The 16,522-nt window shown below is 49.7% G+C and overlaps 1 protein-coding gene across 1 annotated transcript in view; it reads left to right on the top strand.

The window, feature by feature from the left end:
• Positions 1–1,651: 1,651 nt before the first annotated feature.
• The window catches only part of LOC115461845 (proline-serine-threonine phosphatase-interacting protein 2-like), a 156,556-nt gene continuing 141,685 nt past the window's right edge, over positions 1,652–16,522 (top strand). Inside the window, exon 1 of the mRNA XM_030191901.1 lies at positions 1,652–1,711. Coding sequence (XP_030047761.1) covers positions 1,659–1,711 — 53 coding nt within the window. The 5' untranslated portion in view covers positions 1,652–1,658. The remainder of the gene's footprint in view (positions 1,712–16,522) is intronic.

Raw genomic sequence — 16,522 nt, 5'->3', positions numbered from 1 at the left:
CGGGGGGACAAGCTGGTGACAATATTAGGAAAATGTAGAATTAAATATGGGCTGCTCAGAAACAGGGGTGCTCCTTCACTTCTTTTGTCTGCACACGTGAGAAGGGCTTTGGACCGTTATGTTAAAACCCTGAAGAAGATGGAATTTGGGCCTGCCTTTTTGGGATAAGTGAGAGCAATATATGGAAAACTTAAAACCTGTGTTAAGTTTGTGACTCTGGGCAAGTCACTTAACCCTCCATTGCCCCATGTAAGCTGCATTGAGCCTGCCATGAGTGGGAAAGTGCGGGGTACAAATGTAACAAAAAAAAAAATCAATGGTGGGTACTCAGAATTCTTGAATTTAGGTAGAATCACCCAACAGTCACCACTTCTGTTTGCTCTTTTTATTGAAACCCTGGCTGCTAGAATAGATATGTGTGTGTATATCAGGGCATTGTACTGGAAGAATGGATTATAGAATTTCTTTGTGCACAGATGAGATCTTTTTTTCACCATAGGCTGGCCACATATAGCACTCCCATTACTGATATGGGAAGCTTAGCCAAGATTGGGAGGCGGGGCTGGTGTTTGGGAGGCGGGGCTAGTGCTGGGCAAGACTTCTACGGTCTGTGCCCTGAAAATGGCAGGTACAAATCAAGGTAAGGTATACACAAGAAGTAGCACATATGAGTTTATCTTGTTGGGGCAGACTAGATGGACTGTGCAGGTCTTTTTCTGCCGTCATCTACTATGTTACTATGATATGGGAAATGAGGGAATATGAGAGACTATCGAGACCCCTAGAGTGTAAGGCTAGCTATGGGCTTGCCAAAGCTAAGGTACCTGTGTTAGGCATCCATCACAAGAAACTGGCACTGAGCGTACTGTGTTCCTCTGCCTGGCCCATTCTTGCCCCACCCCTTTTGAGGCACCCACATTTAGGTGCCCAGAGTTGACAAATGTTTAGTCTTTTGAAATTTGACCTATGGTGACAATTCTACAACTGTGCGCCAAGAGTCGATACTTAATGGAACCCAGGAGACTAAATTCCATTAGAGAATACTAGCATAGCCCAGTATCGGCACACCTGATGTTTAGGCACCTACAGTTGTACCATCAGAGACCTAGCACAAGTGGGTGAACCTAAATGTAGCAAGAATGTGGGTAACTTACAGTATTCTGTAAGTTACTCATGTAAGTGGAAGCTCCATCTCTGTGCATGCCCCTTGCAAAATACATGTTAGGTAATTGTTGCAGTTGTCCGGGGCTTGTTGTGTCTAAGTAAAACCGATGTTTCAACTGTCATGATGTCTGAAACGTCAGTTCCACTTACTCAGACACCGCTAGACTGGACAACTGCAACAATCAGGACACCAGCCACGGAAGCCTAAGAGAACACATGCTATATAAGTTAAGTGGGTATTTGCAGAATAGCATTTAGGTGCCCTGCTAGCATTTACACTGGCATGTGTAGACATACACATGTAAGTGTTTCTATCGCGCAAGAGACATGTAACATAGATTCCTAGATTATAGAATTGTTCTTCAAGTATATGTGAAAGGGTTAATGCTCTGAGAGGTTGCTAAATTGGCTGTTGCTATTACTAATGTTTTGGGTTTTGTATCTACAGAGTCCTGATATAAACAGCATATGGCTATGATATGATCATTCACCATATGAACGAGGGCAGGAAGAACTGTAAAGAATATGAAGACTTTCTGAAGGAAAGGTACTGCACAATCTCAACTTTGTTGGCAAAACTTGATACAAAAATGTTCTGGATCCAGTCTGATAACCTTGATTTTCATCCTTTCTACCACCTCCCCAAGGAGGTCGTAGAGACAAAATTGGAGATGGAATTCAAAAAGGTGTGGGATTATCACAGAGGATCTCTAATTAGAAAGTGGGAGGTATAAAAAAAAAGTCCTAAACTTAAATAGCTACATGTGTGTGGATGTGTCGAATGACGCTTAGATGATGACTCCAAATGTGATGAACTAGGGTCAATATCTGTCAGACTTGTACGGTCCGGTCTTTGTCAATCTGGTTTAGGATGGGCTGGAAGGGTTTAAACAGCAGCTTCAGTGACTGGAACATGAGGACAGTGCTGGACAGAGTTTTGTGGTCTTTGTCCCATAAATAAGATGAATAGGCTGTAGTGGGCTTCCATGGCAACTCCAGCAGTTGGAACATAAGGACAGGGCCGGCCGGGTGGACTTCTATGGTCTATGTCCCAGAAATTCTAAACAAAGACTATAATCAAGTATGTAATATCACGTTCATTGTTGATTTAATCATGAATTGATAATGAGTGTGACTATTGGGCAGACTGGATGGACCGTTCAGGTCTTTATCTGCCTTCACTTACTATGTTAACTGTGTTAGTCTTTCACTTCTGCCGGGGTCTTGAGCTCTCCTCTTCACCCGTATAAGTTCTTTGAATTCTACAATATTTTATATTATGTTTATTCAGTAAGAGTTGGCAAGTGTCAGCTGATTTGTACTAGTAAGGGAGAGGGTGACTTTGTAGATGCAGTTTGTCAGGTGTGGGAGGAAGGTGAAGCAGGTAGCTCCAAACGATGATTGAAATTGTAGGGGCTTGGGGTAGATGATAAGATAACTTGGTTTGCATTTTGCTTTGGTTTTCTCAGCTGTCTGGACATATTTTCATGTCTAACTCTGATTTTCTAAGCTTGTGATGGTAGGATATTAGGTAGATAGGAAGGCTTCTACAAGATGAGAAGCTACTTCCTGCCTTTCTTTGCTGGAGTTTAAGTGAGAAGAGAGATGTTTATTTTGATGCTATTCTGGAAGAAGTGAGAAGGTAAATGGTAAGAGAGGAAAGGAGAATGGTTGTGTTTGGTTTGTTTTACAGGGATCTTTACTAAGCCGCTGTCTTGTCTGAAAGGAAGGTGAGCCCTTAGGTCCCGCAAGGCCCGAAGGACCTCAAAGGACAGCCGTGCAACCCCAAGTCTTCACCCGCGGCGACCGCCGTTCACCAAGGGTTGAGCCCCCAGCTGCAGGCGGCCAACGGGACTTCTGGAACCGCGGGGTTGACGAACTGACCCAGACTGGAACCAGGAGCGAAGAGGGCAGGTGGAAACGGAGGAGTCCAAAAACAGGCAACAGGTCAGGGCAGGCAGCTCACAGCGTAGTCTGAATCAGGCAAAAGGTCAAGGCAGGCGGCTAGCAGAGAAAACCAGGAACAGTCCAAAAGTCAAAACCAGTAGAGCAAGGAAACCAACTGAGAACAGGAACAAACGGAGACTGGCCTCGGGAAACAGAACCTGAAGCAATGTCCTATCTCAGGCCTGCTCCTTAAATACTGTCAGCATTCAACCGCCCAGCCCTAGCCGACATAGCCGGCCAATCAGAACCCTGGTTACCGATAGAATCCTTCTGATTGGCTCTGTCCGACCTCCCTAGGTGGACTACAGCACTGGCCCTCCCAGTCTAACTCCTCAGAGGCGGAGCTTCGGGTTCCCGCGCCCGAAAGTGAAGGAGACGCCGGCCATCGTGTCTCGGCGCCATTCTCCCCACTGGCGCAAGCACGTACCCCATAGCCGGCGATCGAGAGTCCGGCAGCCGCGATCGCCGGCCCACGGCCTCGGCCCCGGACTGGGCGGCTATCGCCGCAGCGAGCCCCGGCTCTCCGCCGTGGCTTCAAGAAAGCCGGCTCCTGCTTCCCGCGGAGGAGCAGCCGGAGGGAGCGACGGATGTGACAGTATCCCCCCGGATGCCCCCTTCCTCCGGGGTCCTGGTTTTTGAGGATAGTGATCATGGAAGGCCCGTACCAACTCCGGAGCATGTACATTGGTAGCCGGCTCCCAGGAATTGTCCTTGGGACCAAAATGCTTCCATGATAACAGGTAGAGCAGCTTCCCCCGGCGCTTCTTGGAGTCTATGATTTCTTCACCTCGTACTCGGGGTCGGGGTCAGCCTCTGGAACAACTGACTCTTTACTCTGTGGATGCCCACTTAGACCCCCGAAAGACCTTCAGCAGAGAAACATGAAAGGCATTATGGATCCGTAGAGTACTAGGTAGTCCGCAGGCGGTAATGCACAGCTCCGATCCGAGACTGGATTACAAATGGCCGATGGTACCGTGGGCCCCAGCCATCTGAGAGGGCACCCGGAGCCTCAGGTATTTGCTACTCAGCCATACTTTTTGCCCCGGGTCTGCAAATGACTTATACCTGGCGGCTGCTTTCTGTAGTTGCTCCCGAGCCATATTCCAGACTTCCCGCAGTCAGCAAGGGGTTTGAGTAACCATGGGCGTAGCGGAGTCAGAGGGGATGGGCGGAGGAAGCCGCGGAATGTTGTCCATAATACCATGAAGAATGGAGATGGCCCAGAGGCAGAGTGTTCACTGTGGTTATAGGCGAACTCGGCCACGGGAGAAGGGATGCCCAGTTGTCTTGCCACCTGTTCACAAAAAGCCCGCAAAGAACCCCTTCAACGTTTGTTAATCCTCTCAACCATCCCGTTGGTCTGAGGATGGTAGGCAGAGGAGAAATGGGTAACAACCCCCAGGGCGGAACAGAGGGCTCTCCAGAATCGTGAAGTGAACTGGGCTCCTCAAGTCACTGATGATCCTAACTGGTAGCCCATGGAGCCGGAAAATGTTGCTGGATGAACTGTTGGGCTAACAGTGCTGCCGATGGAAGCCCTGGCAGGGTAACGAAGTGTGCCATACGGGAGAATCGGTCTACCACCACCCAAATCACAGTGTGCCCCTGGGAGCGGGGAAGATCTGTGATGAAATCCAATAGACAATTCCTCCCAGGGGGCTGCAGGAATGGGCAAGGGCTGCAGATCCCCCCAGGGGCGCCCACCCAACGACTTGGTCCGGGCACAGGTCGGGCAGGTTGTGTACAAACTGAAGGATATCTTGGTTCATACAAGGCATCGGTATGGTCGAGAAATCAGACGGAGGGTTTTTTTGGAACCCAAGTGTCCGGCCCATACAGATGAATGTCCCCAGCGCATTACTTTTTCCCAGTCCTGCGGAGGCACGAATTCCCGCATCGGGGTGACCCTACCCGGGGCCGCACAGAGACAGGCCGGATCCAACATAGGATGAGGTTCCTCAATATCATCTGGGAACTTCGAAGGCTCTGGAGAGGAGGTCCGCAGGGGTATTCTGCGCAGCCGACTGGAACACAAGTTGAAACTGGAATCTGGCGAAGAACAACGACCAGCGGGCTTGCCGCGGATTCAGCCTTTGGGCCTCCGGCATATACAGTGTAATCACTGGTCCGTAATCAGTGGTCCGTAATCACTGTAAATCGATGCTCTGCCCCTTCCAGCAGATGTCTCCACTCTTGCAGGGCTAACTTCAAAGCTAGCAATTCTCTGTCTCCTACAGTATAATTGCGTTCCGCTGGGGAAAACTTCGGGAGAAGAAGAAGCAAGGTTGACGCCTGGCCCTTGGCGTTAACTTGAGAGAGAGGACTGCCCCGGCGCCCAAAGCAGAGGCGTCCACCTCCACCACAAAAGGTTTGTCTGGATCTGGGGCCTGAAGGATGGGAGCGTATTCAAAGGCTTTCTTCAACTGACTGAACGCCGTTTGCGCCTCGGCCGGCCAGTTCCGAACATTCCGCATGCTTCTTAGTGAGCGCTGTCAGCGGAGCTGTCAATTGAGAATAATGGGGAATAAAATTGACGGTAGTAATTAGCAAACCCCAGGAACCGTTGCAGCGCCTTCAGGCCTTGGGGTTGGGGCCACTCCCGGATAGCGCGGAGTTTGTCTGGATCCATTCGCAGACCCCCAGGTAAAAGAATATGTCCCAGAAAAGGCAGAGTCTGCTGATGAAATGAGCATTTGCTGAGTTTGGCAAACAAGCGATACTGCCGCAAGCGCTGGAGGACGGTCCGAACGTGGGCCACATGCTCCTGGGGATCTTTGGAAAAGATCAGGATGTCATCAAGGTATACAATTACCGTAGCATAAAGCAGGTCTTCAAGGGCGAAGTTTATGAACCTCTGGAACACCGCTGGAGCGTTGCACAGGCCGAAGGGCATCACCCGGTATTCAAAGTGCCCCTCATGCATATTAAACGCAGTTTTCCATTCGTCCCTCTGCCGGATATGGACCAAGTTGTAGGCTCCACTGAGGTCCAATTTAGTGAAGATCTGGGCCCCCTGCAGCCGACAAACAACTCCGGAATAAGGGGCAGAGGATATCGGTCCTTTACGGTGATGGCATTTAGGCCCCGGTAGTCAATGCAGGGTCTCAAGGAGCCATCTTTCTTGGTCACAAAAAGAATCCTGCCCCGGCAGGGGACGTGGAGGGCGAATGAACCCTTTCTGGAGATTCTCCCGGATGTAAGCGTGCATGACCTTCGATTCCTCTCGGGACAGTGTATAGAGTCGGCCCCGCGTGGCATCTTGCCGGTCATCAGATTAATAGCGCAATCAAAGGACCGATGTGGGGTAGCACATCCGCTTCCACGGGACTAAAAAAAAAAGCGAACTCCCGGTACTCCTCTGGCAGAGCAGCTTGACAGACTGGCACAGTTCTAGGAGTGGCCACTACCGCGGGGCTGGATTCCCAGCCCTTCAAACAGGTCTCGGCGCAGGCGCCACCCCAGGCTTGAATCTTCCCTAATGTCCAATCTATTACAGGGGTGTGACGCCGTAACCAGGGCAGGCCCAGTACCACGGGATGAATGGTACGGGGCAAAATCAGAAATTGAGCCTCCTCACGGTGGTCTTCCCCCACCTGGAGCCCCAAAAATGGAGTCACCTCCGTGATGGGCTGGGGTAACGCTGTCCCCTGGATGGACGTCACTTGCAAAGCGGGCCGATAGGGCAGTATAGGCCATCCCATCTGCCGCAGGAGTTCCTGACAAATAAAATTTCCCCTGGCCTCGGAATCCAATAAAGCTCGGGTGTGAACCATCGTCTCCTGCCACCGCAGGGTCACCGGGAGAGTAATCAGATTGTCTGGTAGGGGATTAGAGTGCCCCAAGACCCCTCCCTCAGGGTGCCTTGGGAGTGGCGTTTCCCGGCCGTGCGGGGCAAGAGCTGATGAAGTGACCGGCTTCGCCACAATACAGGCAAAGGCCGCCCCGAAGGCGTTGAGTCCTCTCAGACGGGTTAACCGTTGACGGCCGATGACCATAGGTTCCTCGGAGGTCTCCCTAGCTTCTCGGGAGCCCCGTCGGGGGGAAGGTACCCGACTAGACCGGACCCGCCTCCGGGCCCCCTCCGCCGTCCGCATGGGCTCTAGCCCTTTCCTGGAAACGGGTATCCACCCGGACACAGAGCGAGATCAAGGCGTCCAACTGCCCCGGAACCTCCCAGCCAGCCAGCTCGTCCTTGATTCGATCCTGAGCCCTCCAGGAAGATTGCGGATAGGGACTCCTGATTCCAGCGCAATTCTGTCGCCAGAGTCCGGAACCGGATTGCATAGTCTGCCACGGTCCCTTCGCCCTGTTGGATCCGCAGCAGCTCGGAGGCGGCAGAAGACGGCCTTCCTGGAAGATCAAACACCATGCGAAACCGGCGCTGGAACTCCGCGTAGTTGTCCAAAAGCGATCTTGTTGTTCACATAGTGGGGACGCCCAGGCTAGTGCCCGTCCCATGAGCAAGGAAATAACATAGGCCACTTTTACCTGGTCTGAGGCAAAAGCCTCTAGTTGCATCTTGAAGTATAAGCTGCACTGGTTGAGGAACCCCCAGCAGCTTCCAGGGACACCATCAAACCGAGTAGGCTCAGGGAACCGAGGTCCCGGGAAGGACCCTCCCGGACGGGGAGCCGCTGCAGCGGCCTGGTGGGCCGCAGCGGCTTGGTTCTGCACCTGGACCGTGGTTAGCTGAGAGCAGACATTCTGCAGGGCCCCCGACAGGGCGTTCAACTGCTCCTGCTGCTGCTGGAGAATTTTAGCCAGGTCCCGTAGATCGGGTTGCGTAGGCGAGCTCATGGCTTCAGGTTCCTGTCTTGTCTGAAAGGAAGGTGAGCCCTTAGGTCCCGCAAGGCCCTGAAGGACCTCAAAGGACAGCCGTGCAACCCCAAGTCTTCACCCGCGGCGACCGCCGTTCACCAAGGGTTGAGCCCCCAGCTGCAGGCGGCCAACGGGACTTCTGGAACCGCGGGGTTGACGAACTGTCCCAGACTGGAACCAGGAGCGAAGAGGGCAGGTGGAAACGGAGGAGTCCAAAAACAGGCAACAGGTCAGGGCAGGCAGCTCACAGCGTAGTCTGAATCAGGCAAAAGGTCAAGGCAGGCGGCTAGCAGAGAAAACCAGGAACAGTCCAAAGTCAAAACCAGTAGAGCAAGGAAACCAACTGAGAACAGGAACAAACGGAGACTGGCCTCGGGAAACAGAACCTGAAGCAATGTCCTATCTCAGGCCTGCTCCTTAAATACTGTCAGCATTCAACCGCCCAGCCCTAGCCGACATAGCCGGCCAATCAGAACCCGGTTACTGATAGAATCCTTCTGATTGGCTCTGTCCGACCTCCCAGGCGGGACTACAGCACTGGCCTCCCAATCTAACTCCTCAGAGGCGGAGCTTCGGGTTCCCGCGCCCGAAAGTGAAGGAGACGCCGGCCATCGTGTCTCGCGCCATTCTCCCACTGGCGCAAGCACGGACCCCATAGCCGGCGATCGAGAGTCCGGCAGCCGCAATCGCCGGCCCACGGCCTCGGCCCCGGACTGGGCGGCTATCGCCACGGCGAGCCCCAGCTCTCCGCCGCAGCTTCAAGAAAGCTGGCCCTCGCTGTGATGGACGCCGGCTCCTGCTTCCCGCGGAGGAGCAGCCGGCGGAAGTGACAGATGTGACAGCCGCGTAGTGTTTTGAACTACTGCCCGGCTACTGCATGGCCCGGGCAGTAATTTCATTTTTTATGCGCGTCCGCTATGCACGCCGGAAAATATTATTTATTTTCCGGCGCGCGGCGTTAACCAGCCAGTAATCGGCATTGAACACGTGTTGACGATTACCGCCCAGTTAACGTGCGAGACCTTACCGCTAAGTCAATGGGTGATGGTAAGGTCTCAGACCCAAAATGGGCGCGTGCTAATTTTATTTTTGCTGCACATCCAGTTTTGGCAAAAAAAAGGCCTTTTTTTGCAGGTGTGCTGAAAAATGGATCTACGCACATCCAAAACATGCACCTACACTAGCGCAGGCCATTTTTCAGCACACTTTAGTAAAATGACCCCTAAGAGAATTATGGAGAATGAAGAGGTTGTGATCGTCTGCCACTTTCCCATTCCAACCAATAAAACCAGACATCGTGATAGTTAGTAGAGGAGAAAAACACAAGCATGGCATTAATCATAGAGGTGTGAATCATGAAGAGACTAAAAGATCCTCAAGTGCCAAGAAATGCATTCTGAGCCCCCAAAAAGGTGGCAGAAATGTACAGAAATATGTATTTCCCATCATGTTGCCTATATACATCTTACGAACTTTAGACGGAAGCTTTCTTTCCCACAATGCAAGTATTACAGTGAGCATCAGCAGTAACACCCTCATCGTTCCAGTCTCATCTGCCCACAACCTCGGAGTCATCTTCGACTCCTCCCTCTCCTTCTCTGCGCATATCCAGCAGATAGCCAAGACCTGTCGCTTCTTCCTCTATAACATTAGCAAAATTCACCCACACCACCCGAACTCTCATCCACTCTCTCATCACCTCTCATCTTGACTACTGCAACCTACTCCTCACTGGCCTCCCACTTTGCCATCTATCCCCCTTCAGTCCGTTCAGAACTCTGCTGCATGTCTTATCTTCCGCCTGGACCGATGTACTCATATCACCCCTCTCCTCAAGTCACTTCACTGGCTTCTGATCAGGTACCGCATACAGTTCAAGCTTCTCCTATTAACCTACAAATGCACTCGATCTGCAGCCCCTCCTTACCTCTCTACCCTCATCTCCCCTTACGTTCCTACCCGTAACCTCCTCTCTCAAGACAAATCCCTCCTCTCAGTACCCTTCTCCACCACCGCCAACTCCAGGCTGCGCCCTTTCTGCCTCGCCTCACCCCATGCCTGGAATAAACTCCCTGAGCCCATACGCCAGGCCCCTCCCTGCCCATCTTCAAAGCCTTGCTCAAAGCTCACCTCTTCAATGTCTCTTTCGGCACCTAACCACCATACCTCTATTCAAGAAATCTAGACTGCCCCCACTCGACACTTGACATTTCACCCATTAGATTGTAAGCTCTTTTGAGCAGGGACTGCCCTTTGTTGTTAAACTGTACAGCGCTGCGTAACCCTAGTAGCGCTCTAGAAATGTTAAGTAGTAGTAGTAGTAGTAGTAAATTAGAGACTGAGGGGGTCTTTTACTAAGCGTTCTAACTTTTTAGTTCGCTCTAAAAATAGGCGTGTGCTAAACGCTAGAGATGCCAATGTATTCCTATGGACGTCTCTAGCGTTTAGTCCACACCTATTTTTTAGCACGCGCTCCATACGGGGCATGCTTTACAGAATACTGGCATAGTGTACATTTCCGGGTACCTGGTCAAAATAGCCCCGACCAACCCCCCCCCCAAAACAGACAAAAAGCTCCTGACAGATGAGCCCCCAGACAAAAGGGCTTCCCCTCCCCACAAGTATTTTACCTGTTCTGCTCCTGCAACTGTATGGGTGGGAAGGAAGGGTAAGAGATGCATTTCCAGACCATGGGAAGGGGAGGAAGGGAGAGAGATGCCAGAATGCAGAAAAGGAGGTAGTAGCACAGATGACAGAACATGGGAGTGGGGAGAGAAAGATGCTACACTGGAGAGGGGGTTGAAGGAAGAGAGAGCTCAGATGAGAGAGTGGGGGGATAGAGGGGGAGAAGAGATGCTGGGCCCCCAGAGGGAGGAGTGTTTTACTATACTTCTTATTTTTGTGAAGGACTAGGGTCTATTTTGTTACAGGGCTATTTTTGTCAAGAGACTATTTTGTTGGGGGGTTATGTTGTCAGGGGCTATTTTCTCAAAGGTTGTTTTGTTACTAAGCTATTTTGTCCAGGCTATTATGTATTCTGTATAATTTTGTACTTAGATTTAGTGTGTTAATAAGGCTTTCTATTTTTTATTTGATGTGTCTACATGAGGAAGCTGTTGTTTCTTGATTCCTATGTTGTATAGTTGATATTATGTCGGGGTGCCGCATTTTGCATTTAACTTGGGGTGTGAGCATTTACGCCTGCCAAAGGCTGGTGTAAATGCTCGTGCCCCAATGGAGGCAGTTAGGTGTACAAATTTTATAACACTACACCTAGGGGTATGTTTACTAAGGCGCGTTAGCATTTTTTAACACGCCTATAAATTTAAGGCGCATTAAACGCTAATGTGCCAATACATTCCTATAGGCAAGTTAGCGTTTGACGTGTGTTAGCTTTTAACACGTGTTAAAATTCTAACGTGCCTATAGCACACCTTTGTAAACACAGGCGCTAATTTCTTGGAATGCCTCTGACCCGATCCCATGCCAACACCCCTCTTTGGAGTTACACGCTATGAAATTTAGGTGTGCATGTTATAGAATAGGATGTAGGGCAGATCCACATGTAACTCTTAATTACTGCCAAATAAGTGCCTGTTAGTGCCAGTAATTGATTGTGAGCACCTAATTGATTAATTAGGATCCATGCTCAAATCCAGGGCAAAACTAAACAATTTGGAGGCATTAAATCCTTAGAAAAAAAACCTTTCCTAAGTGTTGTTCAATTTTCTAAAGGCTATCAAAGTTGTAAATGCATCCAAAATCAGTATTCAAAAAATCTTAAAAGTGCAAAATATCAAAATTAAAATACATAGAGGCATATCCTCAAAGTGCTTAGACTTAGAAAGTTACATGGGGCTCATTTTCAAAAGAGAAAAACGTTCAAAAAGTGTCATAAAGCACCATTTGGATGTTTTTCTTCTCAAAACGTCCATGTCGGTATTTTTGAAACATATTTTGCAGACATTTATCTATCTAATGCCTCAATAGCAAACTGTATGTTTCTACACAGACAATCTCCTGGTTAGAGGTAAAAAGACTTCAGATCCCCGGTGCACATTCATTCTCTTTTGAACAGCACCGCTTCGCTCAACCGCTGGTTCTTACATATACCAGTGCGGTAACAGGCGGGAAACCTCATCAGTCAAAACTTCCTCTGTTAGTTGCTGTTATGCATCAATATTTATTTATTTATTACATTTGTATCCCGCACTTCCCACAAAAAGCAGGTTCAATGCGGCTTACATAGTAATAGGTAACACAGATTTTGTTATGTAAAGTAGGAATTAAGTATAACATAGTAATAGGATGGATGAGTAGGTAGAGACAGGTGATAGAGAGGAAGGTAAGGTGGGAGATAGAGTCTGGGTCAATGTCGTTTCTCTTCGGTACTAGCCGTTGAGCCCGTGAAAACGGGCTACTTTTGGAATGGGGGGGGGTTCCGAGCCCCCCCCCCCCCCCGGAGTCGCCGCTGCCGCCCCTCCACCCGGCCCGAGCAGCACTGTAAACTTACATCAGCACGCAGCAGCAGGCACATCAGCAAAGCTGCCGTCGGGGCGGGTTTCCTTCTCTGCCTGTGTCCCGCCCTCGTGTGACGTAACGTCGGCGAGGGGCGGGACAAAGGCAGAGAAGGAAGCCAGACGGCAGCTTTGCTGATGTGCCTGCTGCTGCGTGCTGATGTAAGTTCACAGTGCTCGGGCCAGATGGAGGGGCGGCGGCGACTCCGGGGGAGGGGGAGCGGTTCCGACGTCTGCAGCATGCCAGTAGAGACTTCCCTCTCTGTCCCACCCCCATCATCACATATTGAAGCGGGGGCGGGGCAGAGAGGGAAGTCTCTACTGCGCATTTGCGAGTGAGTACGGTCACTCGCTGTTTATATGTTTGATATGTAAGGTAGATGGGTTCATAAGATTAATCTGGGTCCTTTGGGTATATTCTGATATTCAATTTTTAGCACTTATCTTTTCCTAAGGGCATTTTTCTGGTAGGTTCGCTCTACAGCGAGTTCCTGTTTCGCTTCCGCTTCGTTAGGAGCCAAACCTCTATCAATCTTGCCCTGAAAACAAACTATATGTGTAGAAACATATAGTTTACTATTGAGGCATTAGATTGTTGAACTCATGGAGCAAACAGTAGACGGTTTAAATTAAAGACATTTATCTATGCAATTTGTCTGGAGTGCATCCAAATTGCAAGGGGGCATGTCAGGGGCATTTTGAAGGCGGGATTAGGGCATGCTTAACACTTGGATGTTTACAGCTATAATGGAACAAATCAAAAACGTCCAGGACTAAAACCAAGGCGATTTGATTTCAGAACGAATAAGGCACAAAAAAGTGCCCCAAATGACCAAATAACCACTGGAGGGAATCGGGGTGACCCCCCAATACCCTCCCAGTGGTCACTGACCTCCTCCCAACCCCCCAAAATGTAAATAAAGCGTATAATTTTCAGCAGGCTTTTGCGGTCTCGCATTCTGAGGGTTAGCTTGGTTGGAGGGTCAGTGAGCTAAGATGAAAACTGTAATTATTTTAGTATTGTTTGATTGGTGTTATGGGATGGATGGATGTCTTGGGTGATTGCGCTTTACTATTCTTAATGGAGTTCCTTTTATCTGTTATGATATTTTTGTATTACTTCTTTGGCTGCTGTAGTGGGAAGCAGTATATCAAGTTTGAATAAGCTGTAACTGTAATATATATTTACCTGTGCTTGAATATAACCCACCTTAAGGTACTACTCAAAAGGTATGAGATAAATTAAAATCCCATTCCCTACTTAACACTGTCGGTCCAGTGTACAGTGTTGGGGTGAGCATTTTTAATATTTAATTGATACAGTCCCAGGCTATATAATTAAACTGCTACAATTTTTGCCAAGTATAACCCAGCATTTTTCTAAATGATATAGCCTGGGAATATAAACTTAGAAATTGTGAGCCCACCAGAGACAGAGAAAATACCTGCATCTAATATATATAAAAGCATTTTGGTTGTACCACATAAAGGCAGTATATCAATCCATGACCATGACCCTGATATCAAGTTATACTTGTTGCACACCACACTGGCCAGCTTATAATTGAAAAAGAAAAACGCCTATATTGCGACCCAAATCGGGAGATAGACGTTTATCTCACAAAAACGAATAAAGCGGTATAATCGAAAAGCCGAATTTGGACGTTTTCACTGCACTCCGTCGCGGATGCGGACAAAGTTGATGGGGGGCGTGTCAAAGGCGTGGTGAAGGTGGAACTGGGGCGTGGTTATCGGCCGATCAGAGATAGGCGCCTTTCGCCGATAATGGAAAAAAAAATATGCGTTTTAGCGAGAATTTAGGGCACTTTTCCTGGACCCTGTTTTTCCACGAATAGGGCCCCAAAAAGTGCCCTAAATGACCAGATGACCACTGGAGGGAGTCGGGGATGACCTCCCCTGACTCCCCCAGTGGTCACAAACCCCCTCCCACCACAAAAATATGCCGTTTCACAACTTTTTGTGTTCACCCTCAAATGTCATACCCACCTCCCTGGCAGCAGTATGCAGCTCACTGGAGCAGTTATTAGGGGGTGCAGTGGACGTCAGGCAGGTAGACCCAGGCCCATCCCCCTCACCTGTTACACTTGTGCTGGTAAATGGGAGCCCTCCACACCGCCCCCCAAACCCACTGTACCCACATGTAGGTGCCCCCCTTCACCCCTTAGGGCTATAGTAATGGTGTAGACTGGTGGGCGGTGGGTTTTGAGGGGGATTTGGGGGGCTCAACACCCAAGGGAAGGGTGCTATGCACCTGGGACCTGTTTTACCTTTTTTTTTTTTTTTGTAAAAGTGCTCCCTAGGGTGCCCGGTTGGTGTCCTGGCATGTGAGGGGGACCAGTGCACTATGACTCCTGGCCCCTCCCACGAACAAATGCCTTGGATTTATTCGTTTTTGAGCTGGGCGCTTTCATTTTCCATTATCGCTGAAAAACAAAAACGCCCAGCTCACAAATTGTCGGATAAAACATGGACATCTATTTTTTTCAAAAATATGGTTCGGTCCGCCCCTTCATGGACCCCGTTCTCGGAGATAAACGCCCATGGGAGATAGACGTTTTCCGTTCGATTATGCCCCTGCACGTGAATCTTTTCATAAAAACGGTTAATAAACCCTAACAAAGTAATAAAAAGTTGCTTCTTTTTTCCTGGTGCAACCGCTTGGCCAGTGTTCAGAGTGAGGAGGCCCTCCTCTTGAAAGTACCTGCAGGGGGCACTCTCTCATCTTGTGCCTCAGTCACAGATTGCCTTGAGTTTGGCCCTACTAAAGTGCTAGGAGGCATTCTAACTACTACTACTTATCATTTCTATAGCGCTACTAGACGTACGCAGCGCTGTACACTTGACCATGAAGAGCAGTGCCGTAGCAAGGCCGGCTGACACCTGAGGCGGGTCGCCACTGCGCACCCCCCCCCCCGGGTGCAGCACAGCATGCACCCCCCTCCGCGATGCACCCCCCCTCCGCAGCACATTCTACTTGCGGGGGACGAGCGGGAGGGCCGATCCGCCCCGAGTGCATGTCGCTCGGAGCTTGCGTTGGCTCCGCTGGTTCCCTGCTCTCTCTGCCCCAGAACAGGAAGTAACCTGTTCCGGGGCAGAGGGAGCAGGGAACCAGCGGGGCCGACACCACCCCCCCAGCGCGTGCACCAGGGGCGGACTGCCCCCAGCCCCCCTTCCTACGCCACTGATGAAGAGACAGTCCTGCTCGACAGAGCTTACAATCTAATTAGGATAGACAAACAGGACAAACAAGAGATAAGGGAATATTGATAAAATAAGGGTTCTGAACAAGTGAATAAGGGTTAGGAGTTAAAAGCAGCGTCAAAAAGGTGGACTTTTAGCTTAGAGAGTGGAGGAGTGACCTAGTGGTTAGGGTGGTGGACTTTGGTCCTGAGGAACTGGGTTTGATTCCCACTGCAGGCACAGGCAGCTCCTTGTGACTCTGGGCAAGTCACTTAACCCTCCATTGCCCCATGTAAGCCGCATTGAGCCTGCCGTGAGTGGGAAAGTGCGGGGTACAAATGTAACAAAAATAATATAGATTTAAAGATGGCCAGAGATGGAGCTTGATGTACTGGCTCAGGAAGTCTATTCCAGGCATAAGGTGCAGCAAGATAAAAGGAACGGAGTCTGGAGTTAGCAGTGGAGGAGAAGGGTGCAGATAAGAGAGATTTACCCAGTGAATGGAGTTCCCAGGGAGGAATGTAGGGAGAGATGAGAGTGGAGAGGTACTGAGGAGCTGCAGAGTGAATGCACTTATAGGCCAGGGGGTTTGATTTATCAGAAAGTGCTTGCTAAGAGTAAGTTACATTCAGAAAATTCTCTTTCACTTTTTGCTGTCAGTTCTGCATAAAGTGTCACCACTTCTGCCTAAAGGCTTGGACATGACCTTGGAAAAGCAGTTACAGAGAGAGTCCTTAAAAGGCAAGTGCTGTTTCAGCTTTGAAGATCACATTGCCCTGGAATCGTGCAAGGCAGTGCACAAAGCCATGCGGAGGGTAATTTTATAAAAAGCTGATTTACACATGTAAATAAACTCTTTAGAATGAGGTCTT

The sequence above is a fragment of the Microcaecilia unicolor genome, chromosome 2, assembly GCF_901765095.1.
Source record: "Microcaecilia unicolor chromosome 2, aMicUni1.1, whole genome shotgun sequence".
In the NCBI taxonomy this organism is placed as follows: Eukaryota; Metazoa; Chordata; class Amphibia; order Gymnophiona; family Siphonopidae; genus Microcaecilia; species Microcaecilia unicolor.
The sequence above is the reverse complement of the archived record's forward strand: the minus strand, read 5'-3'. Positions and strand labels throughout refer to the sequence as shown.